Source organism: Martes martes, assembly GCF_963455335.1.
Source record: "Martes martes genome assembly, chromosome: 2".
Classification (NCBI taxonomy): Eukaryota; Metazoa; Chordata; class Mammalia; order Carnivora; family Mustelidae; genus Martes; species Martes martes.
Window position 1 is genome coordinate 204,094,639 of NC_137889.1, and position 19,062 is coordinate 204,113,700.

The 19,062-nt window shown below is 40.7% G+C and overlaps 1 protein-coding gene across 2 annotated transcripts in view; it reads right to left on the minus strand.

Annotated features, from left to right (window-relative positions):
- Positions 1 to 9,502: 9,502 nt before the first annotated feature.
- PRKG2 (protein kinase cGMP-dependent 2) overlaps positions 9,503 to 19,062 on the minus strand; it is a gene marked incomplete at both ends in the record, with an annotated part of 83,306 nt that continues 73,746 nt past the window's right edge. For both annotated transcript variants that reach the window (XM_080796999.1, XM_080796998.1), the window contains 2 exons: positions 9,503 to 9,598; positions 11,711 to 11,777. In XM_080796999.1, the coding sequence (XP_080653125.1) occupies positions 9,503 to 9,598; positions 11,711 to 11,777 (163 nt within the window). The remainder of the gene's footprint in view (positions 9,599 to 11,710; positions 11,778 to 19,062) is intronic.

Genomic DNA, 19,062 nt, shown 5'->3' on the forward strand with positions numbered 1-19,062 from the left:
TGTTCGGTAGTTCCTCAAGTACAGATCCTTTACCTCTTTGGTTAGGTTTATTCCCAGGTATCTTATGGTTCTTGGTGCTATAGTAAATGGGATCGATTCTCTAATTTCCCTTTCTGTATTTTCATTGTTAGTGTATAAGAAAGCCACTGATTTCTGTACATTGACTTTGTATCCTGCCACGTTACTGAATTGCTGTATGAGTTCTAGTAGTTTGGAGGTGGAGTCTTTTGGGTTTTTCATATAAAATGTCACGTCATCTGCGAAGAGAGAGAGTTTGACTTCTTCATTGCCAATTTGGGTACCTTTTATTTCTCTTTGTTTTCTGATTGCTGTTGCTAGGACTTCTAATACTATGTTGAACAAGAGTGGTGAGAGTGGGCATCCTTGTCATGTTCCTGATCTTAGCGGGAAGGCTGTGAGCTTTTTCCCATTGAGGATGATATTTGCTGTGGGTTTTTCATAGATAGATTTTATGAAGTTTAGGAATGTTCTCTCCTCCCTATACTTTGAAGCGTTTTAATCAGGAACAGATGCTGAATTTTGTCAAATGCTTTTTCTGCATCAATTTAGAGGACCATGTGGTTCTTCTCTCTTCTTTTATTGATTTGTTCTATCACATTGATTGATTTGTGAATGTCGAATCATCCTTGTAACCCAGGGATGAATCCCACCTGGTCATGGTGGATAATCTTTTTAATGTGCTTTTGGATCATATTTGCTAAGATCTTGTTGAGAATCTTAGCATCCATATTCATCAGTGATATCGGTCTGAAATTCTCCTTTTTGGTGGGGTCTTTGCCTGGTTTGGAGATCAGGGTAATGCTGGCTTCATAAAAAGAGTCTGGAAGTTCTTCTATTTCAATTTTTGGAAACAGCTTCAGGAGAATAGGTGTTATTTCTTCTTTGAAAGTTTGGTAGAATTCCCCAGGGAATCCATCAGGTCCTAGGCTCTTGTGTTTTGGGAGGTTTTTGATCACTGCTTCAATCTCGTTACTAGATATCAGTCTATTCAGGTTGTCAGTTTCTTCCTGGTTCAATTTTGGGAGTTTATAGCTTTCCAGGAATGCATCCATTTCATCTAGGTTACTTAACTTATTGGCATATAAGTGTTGATAATAACTTCTGATAATTGTTTCTATTTCCTTGGTGTTAGTTGTGATCTCTCCCTTTTCATTCATAATTTCATTAATTTGAGCTCTCTCTCTTTTCTTTTGGATTATTGTGGCCAATGGTTTATCAATCTTATTGATTATTTCAAAAAACCAGCTTCTAGTTTCATTGATACATTCTACTGTATCTCTAGTTTCTATCTCATTGATCTCTGCTTTAATCTTGATTATTTCCCTTCTTGTGTGTGGAGTTGGCTTAATTTGTTGTTTATTCTCCAGTTCTTTAAGGTGTAGAGAAAGCTGGTGTATTCTGGATTTTTCAATTTTTTTGAGGGAGGCTTGGATGGCTATGTATTTCCCCCTTAGGACCACCTTAGCTGTATCCCATAGGTTTTGGGCCAAAGTGTCTTCATTCTCATTGGTTTCCATGAATTGTTTAAGTTCTTCTTTGATCTCCTGGTGGATCCAAGCATTCTTAAGCAAGGTGGTCTTTAGCTTCCAGGTGTTTGAGTTCCTTCCAAACTTTTCCTTGTGATTGAGCTTCAGTTTCAAAGCATTGTGATCTGAGAATATGCAGGGAATAATCTCAATCTTTTGGTATCAGTGGAGCCCTAATTTGTGACCCAGTATGTGGTCTATTCTGGAGAAGGTTCCATGTGTGCTCGAAGAATGAGTATTCTGTTGTTTTAGGGTGGAATGTTCTGTATATATCTATGAGGTCCATCTGGTCCAATGTGTCATTCATTTCTCTTGTTTCTTTATTGATTTTCTGCTTGGATGATCTATTACTGAGAGAGGCATGTTGAGATCTCCTACTACAAATGTATTCATATCGGTATACTCTTTATCTTGATTAATAGTTTTCTTATGTAATTGGCTGCTCCCATATTGGGGGCATAGATATTTGCAATTGTTAGATCACCTTGGTGGATAGTCCCTTTAAGAATTATGTAGTGTCCTTCTGTATCTCTGACTACAGTCTTTAGTTTAAAATCTAATTAATCTGATATGAGAATCGCTACCTCAGCCTTCTTTTGAGGCCCATTGGCATGAAAGATGTTTCTCCATCCCTTTACTTGCAGTCTGGGTGTATCCTTAGGTTCAAAATGGGTCTCTTGTAGACAACATATGGATGGGTCCTGTCGTTTTATCCAATCTGCAACCCTGTGTTGTTTTATGGGTGCATTTAGGCCATTCACATTGGGAGTGATTATTGATAGATATTTTTTTTTGACGTCGTGTTACCTTTGAAGTCTTTCTTTCTGTAGATTGTCTCTATATTTCTGTTCAATGATATTCTTAGGATTTTTCCTCTTTTATAGAACCCCCCCTTAATATTTCCCACAGTGTTGGCTTGGTGGTCGCATACTCTTTTAAGCCTTGCTAGTCTTGGAAACTCTCTATCTCTCCATCCATTTTGAATGTCAGTCTTGCTGGATAAAGTATTCTTGGCTGCATGTTCTTCTCATTTAGTGCCCTGAATATATCTTGCCAGCCCTTTCTGGCTTGCCAGGTCTCTGTGGACAGGTCTGATGTTATTCTGATGGGCTTTCCTCTGTACGTAGGGAGCTTCTTTGTCCTAGCTGCCTTCAAGAGGGCCTGCCTACAATTATAATTCTTCATTCTTACTATTAGGTGTCTCAAGGACTTTCGAGAATCTATAATCTTGGGGGGAGACCATTCTGCCTCTAGTACATGAACATTGGTTCCATTCGCGAGATTGGGAAAATTTTCATGGAGAACTTGTTCCACTATATCTTCTAGACTTCTTTCTTTCTCCTCCCCTTCAGGGATTCCATTAATTCTGACGTTGGAATGTTTCACGGCATCATTTATTTCCCTGATTCTGTTTTCATGGCTTCTAAGCTGTTTGTTCCAGGCTTCCTCCTGATCCTTTCACTCTATCTGCTTGTCCTCCAGATCACTAATTCTATCTTCTGTCTCAGTTACCCTAGCTTCTAGAGAATTTAGATTAAATTGGAACTCATTGAGAGCATTGTGAACATCATCCCTGGTGGCTTTCAGTTCTGCCCTAACATTATGAACATCATCCCTGGTGGCTTTCAGTTCTGCCCTAATCAATTCCGTTTGGTCATCCATGGCTTTCTCCAACCTAGCTATTGCCTGCATAATTGTTAGCCTGAATTCCCTTTCCGACATATTGTCTATGTCAATAGCTATTAGCTCTGTTGCAGAAGGCCCAGCCTCTGAATTTTTCTTCTGTTGGGCATTCCTCCTCCTAGTCATTTTGGTGAGAGATGACTGAACGGATGTAGCTGGATGTATCGACTGTGGTGCAGTCAAGGTGCACCCTGGAACGCTTCTGAACAATCTGGAGTCCCCACCCAAATGAGAGAAAAAAGAAAAGAAAAAGAAAAAAGAAAGAGAGAGACAGGAAAAAAGGGGAAGATAAAAGAGAAGGCTCAGCCCAAATGGGCCCCAAGGTAAGATTTATGAAGTATACAAACAAAAACAGACAAATAAAGAGACTGATAAAAGTACATGACAAGAGGAAAAAAAAAGTATATATATATACATATATATATATACATATATATATGTATATATATATACTTTTCCATATATATATATGGAAAAAAAAAAAGAACCTCGTCAAAAAGAACCCCAAGTATAAGATTTATATACTATCAGGACAAACACAAATACACAGAAACACTGGTGGAAGAAAAAGATGGGAGAGTGGTTATAAATTCTCAGTGTGGGCGAGGAAGGTTATTTTGATTCTTCCTGGATGTAGGAAGGACTCAACTTTCCTAAGATAAAGGGGGATTAAAAATTGGTTTACCTATAGGGGTAGCATTGATTGGGGAAAGGAGATTACCTTGAAGTTTAACTCTATATGAGGTTTAACTCTATATGAATATTAAAAATAAAAAATAAAAATAAAAAATATAAAAAATAAAAATACAAAAGAATAAACTAAACTAAACTAAAATTTAAAAAAAATTAAAAAATAGAAAAGCAAAAGAATAACAAGGGTATGTGTATCAAAAAGTTCAGGTTAAAAGGTTATTATGGAATTTGATGTACTGGACATCTCACTGTGATGGTAAATAGGTTAAAAAATTATCTATATAAAAAAAATGAACCAGAATAATGGGAACGAATTAAAAATAAAAGTTGTATCTATGAAGTAGTGGTGGTTGTTCTCCTGTCGTCTTCTTTTTTTTTCTTCCCTTTTCCCCCCCAGTTGGCTTTCTGGGGGAGGGGCCTGCCACATGGGTTTTCAAGCAATGTTCCCTGAGTTAAGTCCTCCCGCCCCCCTCAAGGGGGTGGGCTCTGAGGAAACCGTTTTTTCAGGCTTTTGTTCTCTGGAGGTTTTTATGTTTGTTTGTTCTTTTTTTTTTTTTTTTTTCTCTCGCCTTGACAGCTTTTGATGGTTTTTGGATGTTTAGAGGAAAGCAAACTGCACCCGACCTCCCTCTCAGAGAGAAGCCTCAGTCTGTTCCCCTCTGGGTGCTGCAAAGCACATAAGTTCCCCTTCGGCTGCTGGCAGAGTGGGTTCCGATTCGCGGTCCCTGGGGACACAGGAACTCCTGCTTGTACCCAAAACCAGGACAGCGGCTGCTGTCTGGGCAGCTCCGGACCGCCAGAGAGGTTCCAAATGGTGATCGCACACTGAGATTTTCCCGCTGGCCCGGGCTGGGAGTGCCTGGTCTTTCCGGGTCCGAGAGCGCTGGGCTGGCTCCAGCGCACACCTCTCTCAGGGGAGGGTGTGGGGTGCGCGCAGCTCAGGCTCTGATAGCGCGGCACGGCGCCTGTGTGGGGACTGCAAAAAGGCTGTGCTTCTGCCGGCTGGCGAGGCTCCCAGCCCCTCACAGGATCCGGATCCCACATGCTCTCAGGTGCGCTGGCAGCTCAGGGACCAAGACCTGGTTTCTCCACCACACTCCCTCTGGCTCAGTGCCAGGGGTGGCTGTCCTGGGTCCAGGGGCTTAAGCCCCTGTCCCTAACCGCCCCGATTCCCACAATTTCCCCCCAAGATCCTTTGCCCTTTTTGAGTGCTTTCAACCAGACTCCAAGTTAGTGCTGGTTCCCAGACGCAGGGCACTCTCGTACTGGGGTATTACTTTCCAATGGTTTGCCTCTGGTAGCTCCCTCCCCCTTTTGTTTCTCTTCCAATGTCAGTCCGATGTTCCCACTCCGCTTTACCTGCCCACTGGCGTCTTCTGCCCCCGTAGAGATCCAGACGTGTATAATTCTGATCTCAGCCTGATTTCATGGGTGATCGGAATTCCTTGGTAGGTAATCAGCTCTCTTTAGGGTACAGGTTGAAACAGCGCATCCTCCTACTTCCCCGCCATCTTGTCTCCTCCCCCGTTGTGGTTATCCTTTGATGATTTCACCACTTAAGATTGGAAGAGTGCTAATAGATAACTTAGTTACTCAGTTCACAGGCTTCCAGGACTAAAAGAATATATCTACAGTTATAACTGAGGATTCTTTTTTTTTTAAAGATTTTATTTTTATTTATTTGACAGATAGAGATCACAAGGAGGCAGAGAGGCAGGCAGAGAGAGGAGGAAGCAGGCTCCCCGCTGAACAGAGAGCCCGATGTGGGGCTCATTCCCAGGACCCTGAGATCATGACCTGAGCCGAAGGCAGAGGCTTAACCCACTGAGCCACCCAGGCACCCTTATAACTGAGGATTCTTATCCACACTCGAATGGATTTGGATGGACAAAATCTTAGGTCTTAAGCTTGAGCCTGATACTGTAATTAAATTGTATTTTTAGGGAGGCTCTTGGGAGGGAATGTTTTTGTTGCCTATGCAGTACTATGATTCATCTGTGACCAGAAAGTGGACTGTGGCAGTTTTAAAATTGCTTGCAAGCTCTATGAAACTCTCTTCATTAAGTCTATGTTCCCGTTCCTCAAAGCTGGGTGGGCTTCGCTTCCATCAGTGGAATATGGCGGAAGTGACGTCATGTGATTCAAGGCTGGTTTGTAAAGGATTAAAAGCTTCTCCCTTGTTTCCTAGAATACCTGTTCTTGGAATCCTAAGCTTCTATGAAAGGAGTCTGACTCGTTTAAGAACACCAGCATGTGAGGATTCCAAGCTGTGGCAGGCACCCTGGTCAGGCATCCTTGTCTTCGAGTGGTCTCAGCCTGGGCTGCAGAGAGTGGGTGACAAGGCTTTAGGTGACTCTAGCTCCCAGCTATGGATTCACCCCAGGCTCTGAGTCTTTTCACATGATATCCCCGATATTGTGGTATAGAGACCAGCCATCTTCACCACGTGTCTGAATTCCTGACCCATAGAATTTATGGTAATCCTAAAATGGTTTTTCAAAGCAACAAAGTTTCAGTTGCTTAGAGTTGGGACTAAGCCATGAAAAAACCACAATGGCAAAATCATGAAAGAAATGCATATTCGAAGCCAATGTTTAGCTTTGAGGGCAATTGACAGTGAGAATGTTTATAATTATTTTACAATCTTGTGTGAATGACATGATGGACATAAATACTCCTAGCACAATGCCTAGCAATAAAGAACAAGAGTTTATTATCATGCCGAAAGAAATATATGTATGTATTTATTTCCAAATGGTTATTGTCAATGGCTTACAAGTAATAATACTCTGGCCCAATGCCCCAAAGCTTTACATGTACATCTCCAGTTTACAGATGGATGAAGATGTGGTTTATCATTCACACAAATCTGGGCAGAGCTAGAATTCAAACCCAGGTCTCTTTAACTCCAAATCTCTTACTTTTCTTTTATATTCCTCTCCTTCCATTTTCATATTTAGAGAAAAGATTAAGAAACTAGAATTACAAAAAGTTGCCCCCACAGAGAAGAGACTCAAGACTGAAAACTTAACTTTGTACTTGGAAAAGAGAACAGAAATATTTGATGATTAGGAATATGATGTGTTTGTATATTGGGGGATTAGGAATATGATAGGTCCTGTATTTTTGAAAGATATATTTACATATATATCCTTATTTCATAAAAAAATTAGAATTTAGAAAAGTAGGTGAGCTCTTAATAAAGCACTTCATTTTGGTAAGTATTAACCCTTCATCATACATACTAAAGTTTAATCTTCATGATTTAAAAGAAAAAGATAAATACTAGATTTAAATGGAATAACTATACATATAGGTTCAGGGCTAAATGGTTATTAAGTCCCCTTTAATTCTAATAGAGACAGTAACAGTAGCTCCCCCCTTTGCAGCACTGATTATCTCACAGATGTCCACAAAGGACCAGGTATCTCTCTGAATCCCTGAAACAGGCCTCTAAAGCAGGTACTACCTTTACTACATCTTCTTCTGCAAGTGAGAAAGCAAGTTAATAGTCTACTCAAAGAAGTGAACTCAGTTTCCCAAGCTCACTCAGCTAGGAAAGAGTGGAATTGGAATTATAGGATGGTTCAATCTCTCAGTTCTTCATCTTTATGAAGTACTCTAAAGGAAACAAGATAAAATCACAAGTGGAGATGACATACTGATATGGCCAATCACAGGCAAAACAAAACTGTAGTACTCTAGGTTGGTTTTTATTTGTATATCTGTAAGTCTTTTTTGAATTACAATTCTTGATCTCCTTTGAGAATATCATTGCTGTTATAACTGTATAGTTCTAATATCCATCCAATGCATAAATTTTCTACATTTATATGTGGGTAATTTAAAAATATATACATGGAAAAACATACAATGCTTACAAACCAAATGCAAATAAAAATCTTTAAAAATCTTAGAAATTCATTAAGCAGGTTATGTTGATCCTATTAAAAATGGTTCATCTATGTACAGTACATAATCTTTTAAAAATACTACTCCAGGAAACAAAAATTCTTTGGTTCAGCAAAAGGATTCTCTAAATGTGGAAATTCAATTTGTTAAGGATGCACCCTCTTGGGTTGGGCCTCACTTAACTGCTTTGACTCTTCGGGAAGCATACAGCTGACTGTTTTGGAATGCTGAAAATATGGGTGGAGAGTGGGCAGAAGTTGCTTTTCCCATAGAACATTCGTATGTGAAAATATAACCAGAAGCTTGAATAATGCAGGAACTTCGATGTTATTTTTACTCTGCCAGATCAAAAAGATACAGAGAAAGTCTCCTTCCCATCCATTTGGTGGGTTCATGGTCAATGCCTGACAACATTCTCTAGTAAAGTTCTTTGGCGCTGGTATCCAGTGCCACTGAAACTAGTCTATTCATTATCTGGAAGATTGTGAGGAGACAGGAGGGCATGTGCTGGATGTCCCTTTTACCGAAGTCCCATCACTTCCCCGAAGCTTGCTTACCTTACATATCTAAAATTATAGACACATTTGTGACTCAAATCTCTTTAAAAATAGTTATTGATGCAACAGTGATTACAGGGCATCAACATGAGCCAATGAAATTTTCATTAAAAATTAACTGTGGTTATTCTGTATTCTTGATTTATTAATGGCAACAAACACAGAACTGGCCAAAATATCTCAGTTTTGAAGAGTCAGCAACCTTACCTATGAGAACTTATTCTCCTCCATATTTAATGGGAAAGACAAGCCTTCACAATTTTGTGCCTGCTTGTTTTCTACTTTGATTGTGAAAATGTTTAATATATAAGACAAAACCCTACCAAAGGCCCATCACTTGACCCCGCATTATAATTACCTTTAGCAAGGCTTTCAGAAAGTCTCTGATGTATCACAGCTGATCACAGGAGAACAAAAAATATTTTTGCTTTATTTTTTCAAAGTTCCCCATTGGAATATGATCACTGGCTGGGTGAGATAACTCATTTATTCTCAGAAGTGGCACCATTGACTAATACTTAAACTTACCTTTCCCCAGACTAGTATTAGATGCATGTTAATATGTTTCTAGGCTGAATGCAGGGGAAAATCAAGAGCTTATATAGACTACGCAAGTTTCTGCAGACCACGGCTTTAGATGCCATAATGCTTACATGGAATTGTTGAGAGCAGGAGAAGTCTTCCAAAGTTCACCCTTTTTCTTCCTTCCATTTGCGTGACTTAGTTGCTCAAAGGCAAGACACTTTTTAAACCTTATTAGGACTCAAAGGAGACAAGTATGATTGGGATGGAGCAATGGAACGCAGAGAAAATGATGCCCCATCAACAAAAATGGTTCTGACTGTTGAGAGGGGAAGAGAATGGCCTCCAACGTTTGAGAAGAGAAAAGAATAGAATACATGAATAATTCAGAGCATCAAAATGAGACATTATAGCTCGGAACCACCTTCATATCCACACTGTCCACCCAGCTCAGCGGCAGGGAATTCTCTTCCCTAATGGTCTCCCCAAAGACATCATAATACTCCAAGGAGAGAAGCGATCACTGCTGGATTATTGGTCCTTAGAGTCCTCTTCTGGATGTAGAGACAATAATCACCTTTTCTTCTGTCAAAAATCTTTATCCCAGCCTGACAGCTCATCCGGAGGCACTCCTTTTTCAGGGGGATACTTGTCGAAGTAGCTGTGGTCTGTGGGTCCACTGAGCTAACAGAGGAGGAATTAAGCCAAAGGTGAGGATAATGTTGTTATATACGGGTCATGATTTTTATATCTGAACACTGTTTTTATACAGTAACCACTGGTAAGTCACAGGTAAGGAGAAAAGATGACCACCTATCATTTTGAGTCACACTCTCAGCCTGAGGCTCCCCCTTTAGACCACATGGATCCAGTCACTGCATTACATTCCACAGAAGTTACCTGGCTTGAGGAGGTAAATCCAAAAGAAAAGGAGACAGAAATGGTATCTAGTTTTTGTTTTTGTTTTTCTCCCAGATTGAAAAACACTTTAAAAGCAAGTATTTTTTAAAAATTAAAATTTAGAGCACCTGGGTGGTTCAGTCAGTCAAGCATCTGCCTCCAGCTCAGGTCATGATCTCAGGATCCTGGGACCAAGCCCCCCACTGAGCTCTCTGCTCAGCGAGGAGTTTGCTTTTCCCTCTCTTTCTGCTCCTGTGCAAGCTCTGTGCTCTCTCTTTCTCAGATAAATAAAATCTTTGAAAAAAATCGGAATCTGCCACTTTCAAATCCTTTTTCCACTTTATAAAAGTTTCTCAATGACCTTGAATTTCTATATGGTTAATTGACCCATGTAAATTTTCCAGGATGCCCAAGGGTCAGTTCAAAATATTACTGACCCTGTTCAAAGAGTGAAATGATTCTGGAATTAAACTATTTTGCATATCAGGTGGTTTTCAATTCTTTGCTTTCAAACAAATTTTAAAAGTACCTGATTCAATTTTCATCCGATAGATCAGTGAAAATACTACTTAAGACAAATCATAATGTGTTTTTTGGGAGAGTGGGGAGATCACTCAGAAGGCATTCAAAGTGGCATTGCTTTTATAAAACCCTCCACTCCCAGTTACTTATTTATGTGAACACAACTTTTAGCACTAAATGGCCATATAACTTTAAGAAGGAATAGAATTGATGTGGAAGCTGATTACTTTTTTAAATAAGTAACATTTCTCTCCTGGTACACAAGTAATTTCTTTTCAAGAAATATTTGTTAAATACTTGCTTTAAAACTTTGCAACATATTTCTGTTGTTTGATATTCCGTGTTATAAAAATGTAATTACAACTGAATCCAGAAGAAATATGTGTGTTGTCACAGAAATTCCTGTTGTCAGAGGAATTTTAAAATTTAGAAAACAATAATTGAAACCCATTTAAAGAATAATCAAATACTAGCATCCATAAAAATATTTTTACATAAGATGAAGCTCTTTTGGGAAAATGGGATGGAAATACAAAAATATAAATTCAGAGAGGAAAAGGACTTATGTAATTTTACTGTCTGTAGATTTTAAGTGGCTAATAGGCCTCTGGTTTCACCAGTATTTAGATTACATTACATGGATTTAAAGGAGTAACGTTTTACTTTAAAATGTCAATACTTACAACGTACTAGAAATCACATCCTTCACAACAATTAAAACATACGACGTAAAATTGAGATGTCAACCTAAAAATGGTTTTTAAATTCCTCTAAGAGTCTGTAGGGTTCTGACTGAGATCACTGCTGAGTCATTCGTCGCCCGCCACCCCAAGTTAGCAGAGGTTCTGTTTTCTCTCGAGCTGTCCAACCAGCAACAGGTGGCGAGCACCCCGAAAGTGGCCACCCCAAATTGAGACTGCTGTGAAATGCACTTGGGATTTAGAAAACAGTATGGAAAAATGAATGTGACATCTCATTAATATTTTATGTTGATTGTATAACAAAATGACAATTTTTTGATATATTGTAATAATTAAAATTAATTTCACCTTTCAATTCACCTGTGGCTAACTAGAAAATTTCAAATCATGGCACGATTCATATTCTATTTCTAGATCCCTCTGTGAACCTGAACAACACGGACTACCTGCAGACTTAGATTTTCGTGTAATTGGTTCCTGAGAACTGAACTGATCTCCGTCAAATAAGAGATACTGTTTAGTCCCTATAATCACAATTGCTATGACATTTTCACTTAATTTTTAAAAAAAATTTTTTTAAATCTAAAATGTGGTACATAAAAACACACCCCTATTCTGTTTATGAAAATAAAAGCTAGAAAAAGTTAACAAAGTAATATAGCGGATACCATACCTCTCTCTGCAAAGGTGATGGAAGGTTCCGTGCTTTCAGCCCCTCCCAATTAAAACCATTTAACCACCTGAGAAGTAAAAACAGTACAGAAGAATATTACTTGCCTGATACACTGTTAGTGTGTCAACTTATCTGTTAGTCTGTTTTGTTGCCCTCTCCCTGACCTCAACAGTGCAGGTGCAATGGTGGGGGAGGGGAGGAGGGAGAGGGGAAATGCATAACGGTGCTAGCTGTCCGGTCTCACATTAAATCCATACCCACTAACCTCAAGGGGATAGTTCACGCTGCCCAGCAATAGGTCTAGATTTCCCTGTTGTCCCACTCACTGTCACACTCCCCTAGACTCCTATTCATACTTTGTCCTCTCTCCTTAGACTTCCAGAAACTTCCCCACATCCTCACTCCCAAATGATGACCTGACTTCTTATTTCACTGAGAAAACTGAGCTTGCACAATCTTCTACCAGCCTGTCCATCGGCCTGTCCACATCTGTGTGCTCCCTTCTCGGGGAGCAAAGAAGTCTTTGCTTCTAGGGAAGGTCGGCTCAGCTCTGCGCACTTGATCCCGTGGACTCCTCTGCTCAAGGGCACGCTCCTGCCATCCCCCTCTCTCTCGACTCCTCAATGTCTACCCGCTAGATCCTTCCCATCAGTATGAAGACATTTTATTTCTTCCAACCACAAAATCACCTCCCTTGACCTGAGCTCCCCTCCAACTTTCACTTTGTTTCTCTCCTCCCACAGGAGGAAAACTCCTTGGAGGTTATGCAATCACTCTACTTACCCGTTTCTCTAACCACACTACAATCAGCATCCACCCTCCACTCCCGTGAAGCTCCTCAATTCTCAGTTTTTGTCTTACTTCACCTAGGAGCATTGGCCACCGTTCATTATTCACAGTTCCTGAAACACTCTTCTCACTTGGCTTCCAGCCATGTTATTCTGCCTTCTTGGGTGCTTTCCCTCTATTTCCCACTGCCTTTTCCACGGGAAGCTGGTGTGCTCCAAGGCTCGGTCCTTGGATCTTCTTTTCTCAACTACTCTCACTTCCTGCATCATCTCAGTTTCGTGACTTTAGACAGCATTTATATATCTACTGGTTACTCTTTCTATTTCCAATAAAGACTTCCCCATTGCTTCCCAAGCTAATAGCTACCGCTGTTATCCCTCACCCCTGCATCTAGCACGTACCCGGCCCACACTGGAGTCCCAAGTGCTCCCCAAGGCACTGGCCTTCACTCTTGCAGTTTTTCAAACCAAGGACCTTGAAGTTAAACTTTCCCTCACTCCCCAACTCAGTCCATACCCAAATCTTGTCAATGTTACCTTCAAAATCTGAATTCAGGATCTGGAAAATTCTCATCACCCTCACTCTACCAGCACGGGCCAAGCCACTACTATTCCTCCCTCGAGTTATTGTAATAACCTCCTAATGGGTCCTCCTGCTTTTGTCCATGAGAAATAACCAAGCAGCAAGTGTGAACATTTAAAACACAAGTCAGGTCATATCAAGCCTTTGTTCGAAAACTCCCCAGTGCATTTTGCTCAGTATGAAAGGCAAAACCTTTACTAGAAACCCTAAGGCCTTGTACATCACCCTTCCACCACCAGAGCACCCTCAGCTCACCACTGTCCTACTTTCGTTCCTCCCTCCCTCCTCACCATTCCTCCAACAAGCTAGAGATGCTCTCACACTCCGAACTTGCACTCAAAGTTAGATGGCTCTTTCCCCAGATTGTCACAGGGTTTGTTCCCCCAACACCTTCAGGTCTTTTCTCAAAGGTCATTTTCTTAGTGAGACCTTGACCATCCAAAGTAATAGTTTACCCCTCACCACTTCCTAACCCCCTCCCTGTTCTAGTTTTCTCTTTAGCTTTTACTGCTCTCAGATGTGTTTTCCATATTCTGTACTTAGTTATCCTGTTGATTCTGTCTTCCCCACTAGAATGTTAGCTCCACGAGGGCAAGGGTCTTCATCTGTTTCCTTTCCTTCTGTGTCCCTCACACGTAGAGCAGGACTCATCATCAAACCAGGCTCTATCGACGTCTGCTGACTACCTGAATGACCCTGCAGGAATGACCCTGCAGGAGAACACCCTTGCGCAGAACCTCTCACTATCACATCCTAGGACATCACACTGCCTTGATGGTGATGTTCCTGGTGATCCATACGCAAAAAGCCCCAAGACAAAAAGGAGTCTTACAATACTCTGTAAGGAGGTTAAGCTGATAGTCAGATGAGGTTTCTTTCATTTATTTGCTTCTGCATCATTAAGCTAAAAGAAATGATCTGGTCTTTAGGACACACTTCAAAGTTGGTGGGCTGGAAGTCTAACAGCAGACGTGGACATAAAAAACGTATTCTGTCTCTCAGGATCTTATAAGGAATATAAGGAACTGATATTTTCTACTGGGACACTGAGGTCAAGTCTGCTAGCTAACAAAATTTACAGAAAGTCAGTTCGGTCCCAGGCACTGGAAAAAACAAAATCCTACTTTTAAGATATTCTTATTTTAGCAGAAGGTGGCAAACAAACAAAAACTAATGAACAAAATTAATTTCAGATACTAGTAAGTACTAGAAAGATAAGGGAGAATAAAGTGGTGGCTGATGACTGGGATGGGACAGGCTGAGAGTGGTTAGAATGAAAACAAAGGGATAGCCATGGGAAGACTTGTGAGATATCTATCTATCTATCTATCACCCTTAAGGCTAGATACAGGTGCAGATATATCTTACATATTCTTTATCCCGGGGCCTTTTAAATGGAAGGAAGTGATAGAAATGAGCTGAAGTGTGGTGAATGGGGCGGAAACTAGAAAAAAAAAATAATGATAAGGTATCTGAGAACTGGCCAGAGGCCAGTCCATGCAGTCCTTGTAGAACACAGTATGGAATTAGGATTTTACACTTAATGGGAAGCCATTAGAAAGTTCTAAGGAAATGGTGGGATCTAAGCACATTTCCAAAAGATGATTCTGGCTGCGATGTGGGGCATGACCTCAGGGGGCTGTGAGGGGCAGGGTAGTGGCAGAGGTGTGAGGCTGAGGTCCGGGGGACGTGGGTGGCTCTCCCACTCCTGTCTGTCAGCCATGCTGAAAACGTTGCCATCTTTTCTAATCTCTTCTCACCCCTGGAGCTGATTTTCATTCAGTCCTTAACTGGCTTCCCCGTTCCAGGTCAGAGCTTAGCAAGAGAAAAAGTACTATCAACAGAGGGAAGGCTCTAGTACAGTCCATCTCAGACGCCGTTCTTAACCCAAGGTGCCATTTTAGTATGAGCTGCTGAAACACTGATCAAAGACAGAAAGTCAGAAGCAGCTCTAGCTGTAAGGCCTCCCCTGTCCTCGCTACAAAACCACAGACTCCTCTCCTTGATCCACCCATCAGCTCCTTTGCATAGACTGAATCTCCATTTTTAGGGATTTCGAGGTGCACAGTCATGTGGATTCTTTTCTTTTGTCGCCAAATACTGCCGCAATTTCTTTTGACATATTTTACAGTGCTCTCTGCCCAGAAGTGACTCCATAAATATTAATAAAAATCATTACTGTTACCCTACTGAATCAAAGACCTTATACATTTCTTGCTGAGTACTTGTTACAATTTGACTTATGGCAATATTTACTTAACATGAGTGGCCATTCACTTAACACTTGGCCTTTTGACACTAACCACATTTTAAGTAACACAAGTGCCAGCACGCATTCATGTGTAAAAAATATTCACCAAAGAAATATTAGCAGCAATGGCACATAAATTGCTTCTTCATTTTTAGAAGACTGGTAGAAGCTATTCTTGAAAGTAATTCTAGGGCACCTGGGTGGCTCAAGTGGGTGAAGCCTCTGCCTTTGACTCAGGTCATGATCTCAGGGTCTTGGGATCGAGCCCCGCGTCGGGCTCTCTGCTCCTCCGGCAGCCTGCTTCCCCCCTCTTTCTGCCTGCCTCTCCACCTACTTGTGATCTCTCCCTCTCCCTCTGTCAAATAAATAAATAAAAACTTTTTAAAAAAAGGAAAGTAAATGCAGCGGCTAGAAATATTGAAGGTAACACTAAGGCACTTGAAACAACTTATCCCTCTACCTAGCAGGAAAGATTTAGTTGCACCCTACAAATATATTAACCCTCTGTTCAGACAGGTGTTGGGAGACATGACTGGTGCCTAGTTTATCCATCAGCTCAGAAATAGGGGAGGGGGGAGCTCTGCCTGATTACGTTTAGTTAGAATGATTTAACTCAGAATGTACAAACATAACAATATGCCATGTTAAATTGCATTGTTTTTAAATACAAAGTTCAAATGAATTGTTCTCTGAGAAAAAAGCATACATTTTACTTTAGAGAAGAGTGGGAAAATCTGATGGCAAATTTCAGAAAGATTTTCTTTTTACTTCCAACAGTATACAGAGTAGAGAAGCTGTAAGCCTTGAAGACTTACGGAAGGTTTTAGAGAACTCCTACTTAAAGACAGGGAGAAATCTATTTTTCAGGTCCCTCCCTGCCCACACACCCCCAACCCCCCTACCTCAGCTTTATATCTTAAGAAACACTAGGAAAATCAGATGAAATAATGTCTGAGCTCCCTGAGCTCGCTGAAAGGCACTGTGTAAATTCGGTCCACCCTACTACTGAACTCTACCCCATGCGCCGCACTCTGAATCTTCCCTCACTGTTAAGAAGAGTGGGCAACATGGGCAGTAACCTCTTTGACATCAGCCACAGCAACTTCTTTCAAGATATGTTTCCAAAGGCAGAGGAAACAAAAGTGAAAATGAACTTTTGGGACTTCATCAAGATCAAAAGCTTCTGCACAGCAAAGGAAACAGTCAACAAAACAAAGAGGCAACCCACGGAATGGGTTGTAGTGTCGCAAATGACACTACAGACAAAGGGCTGATATCCAAGATCTATAAAGAACTCCTCAAACTCAACACCCACAAAACTGATAATCACATCAAAAAATGGGCAGAAGACATGAACAGACACTTCTCCAATGAAGACATACAAATGGCTATCAGACACATGAAAAAATGGTCATCTTCACTAGCCATCAGGGAGATTCAAATCAAAGCCACAAAGAGATACCACCTTACACCAGTTAGAATGGCCAAAATTAGCAAGACAGGAAACAACGTGTGTTGGAGAGGACGTGGAGAAAGGGGAACCCTCTTACACTGCTGGTGGGAATGCAAGTTTGTGCAGCCACTTTGGAGAACAGTGTGGAGATTCCTTAAGAAATTAAAAATGGAGCTTCCCTATGACCCTGCAATTGCACGACTGGGTATTTACCCCAAAGATACAGAGGGAGTGAAAAGAGGGGACATCTGTATCCCAATGTTCATAGCAGCAATGTCCAAAGTCCCAAAACTGTGGAAAGAACCAAGATGCCTTTCAATGGACGAATGGATAAGGAAGATGTGGTCCATACACACTATGGAGTATGATGCCTCCATCAGAAAGGATGAATACCCAACTTTTATATCAACATGGACGAGACTGGAGCAGATTATGCTGAGTGAAATAAGTCAGGCAGAGAGACTCAATTATCATATGGCTTCACTTACTTGTGGAGCATAAGGAATAACACGGAGGACATGGGGAGATGGAGAGGAGAAGGGAGTTGGGGGAAATCGGAGGGGGAGACGAAGCATGAGAGACTGTGGACTCTGAGAAACAAACTGAGGGTTTTGGCAGGGAGGCGGGTGGGGGGTTGGATGAGCCTGGTGGTGGGTATCAAGGAGGGCACGGATTGCATGGAGCATTGAGTGTGGTGCATAAACAATGAATTCTGGAACACTGAAAAAAAAATAAAAGAAAATGGAGAGAAAAAAAGAAGAGTGGGCAAATTAATCCCTGCAGGGAAGGAAATTCAAAATTCTTCATTACCATGCTGAGGTGAGAAAATCCTTTAGCATCAATTCGCAGCACACCCAATCACAATTTGACAGCTACATTTAAATGAGTCTCAGGTAAATAAGAAAGAAAAGATAAAACCAGAGCGTGTTAATCCAACCACCGCAGAGCAAAATGTGCAGATGCTTCCTTAATGAGCGAGAGGAGGAAAATGCATTGGAGGAAGGACTTTAACAGACGGGACACTTGTTTGCTCAGTATCATTGTGAATAGTGTGTTTATGTGTCATTTTTATTAGAAGAAAAGAAATTGTGGTAACAACACGGAGAAAGAGAGATAAATTGGAATCGAAGACAAGTAATGAGCTTCACAGTGAAGGGGAACAGAAATACTCCCAGCATTTCGACGTCTACAAAATGCAGATGCGTCTGTCTCTGTCGTCCTCCCTCTCTCCTAACACACCCTAAGGCAAAGCCCAATATGAATTTACAATGTTGAATTCATGGTTTTATTTCAAGGAAGTTCATGAATAGATAGAGCAGGGCTGGCAGCCTGGGGATTTTTTTTTTTTTTTTTGAAGCTGTACCACTATGTGAAGCAAAATGAATAGCGTTTCTATTCAGAAGCTTCTCTCCCTTTATGTCCACACTGTGTCTCAGATTCTTCTGTAGAAAATATCCAGATAGGAGTGAAATACTGAAAGGTGTTTTCATTTCTGAACATAAATAATTCAGTGTGTTCACGGGTTGTCAAGGATGAAATTCTCCAATTTAGTTTTTCTATTACCAATAGTACTATCAGTCAGTGATATTTTTTGTATATCCTGAACAAAATTAAAACATTTTGAGGACTGCCGGATTTAGCTAGGCATCAGTCGTTTTAAAAATCTGAAAGGCTTGGGGGCGCCTGGGTGGTTCAGTCCATTAAGTGTCTGCCTCAGCTCAGGTCATGATCCCAGGGTCCTGGGATCCAGCCCCGCATCAAGCTCCTGCTCACTGGGGACCCTGCTTCCCCCTCTCCCTCTGCCTGCTGCTCCCTCCCCCTGCTTCTGCTCTTTCTGTTTCTCCCTCTCTCCATCTCTCCCTGAGTTAGATAAATAAATAAATAAATAGAAAATCTGAAAGGCTTGAAGTCCATGTATGTAAACCGAATCAAAGAGGATAATTCATGGAAGTTATCACTGGCTCTAAAGGCCAGCTTTAGAACCTCACAGAACTGCAAAGATGCATGTTAGATTATTGTATAAACCTAAACTTCATTTGAGGCTTTGTGGAAATCAATGTACTTTACCCCAAACATAAAATACAACACTAGGCTTTAAAATTGAGAAAGCTAGTCAAAAGAATATTACACTTAAAATAAATATGTATTATTAGCTAGAACTGAAACAGAATACTATGTAACAGTTAATTTCTCTTTAGCATTGACAACAGCAACTATATTGTACTTTAATCACCAAAAAAACGTCAAAATTAGAACTTAATTCCTCAAAGAATCCAA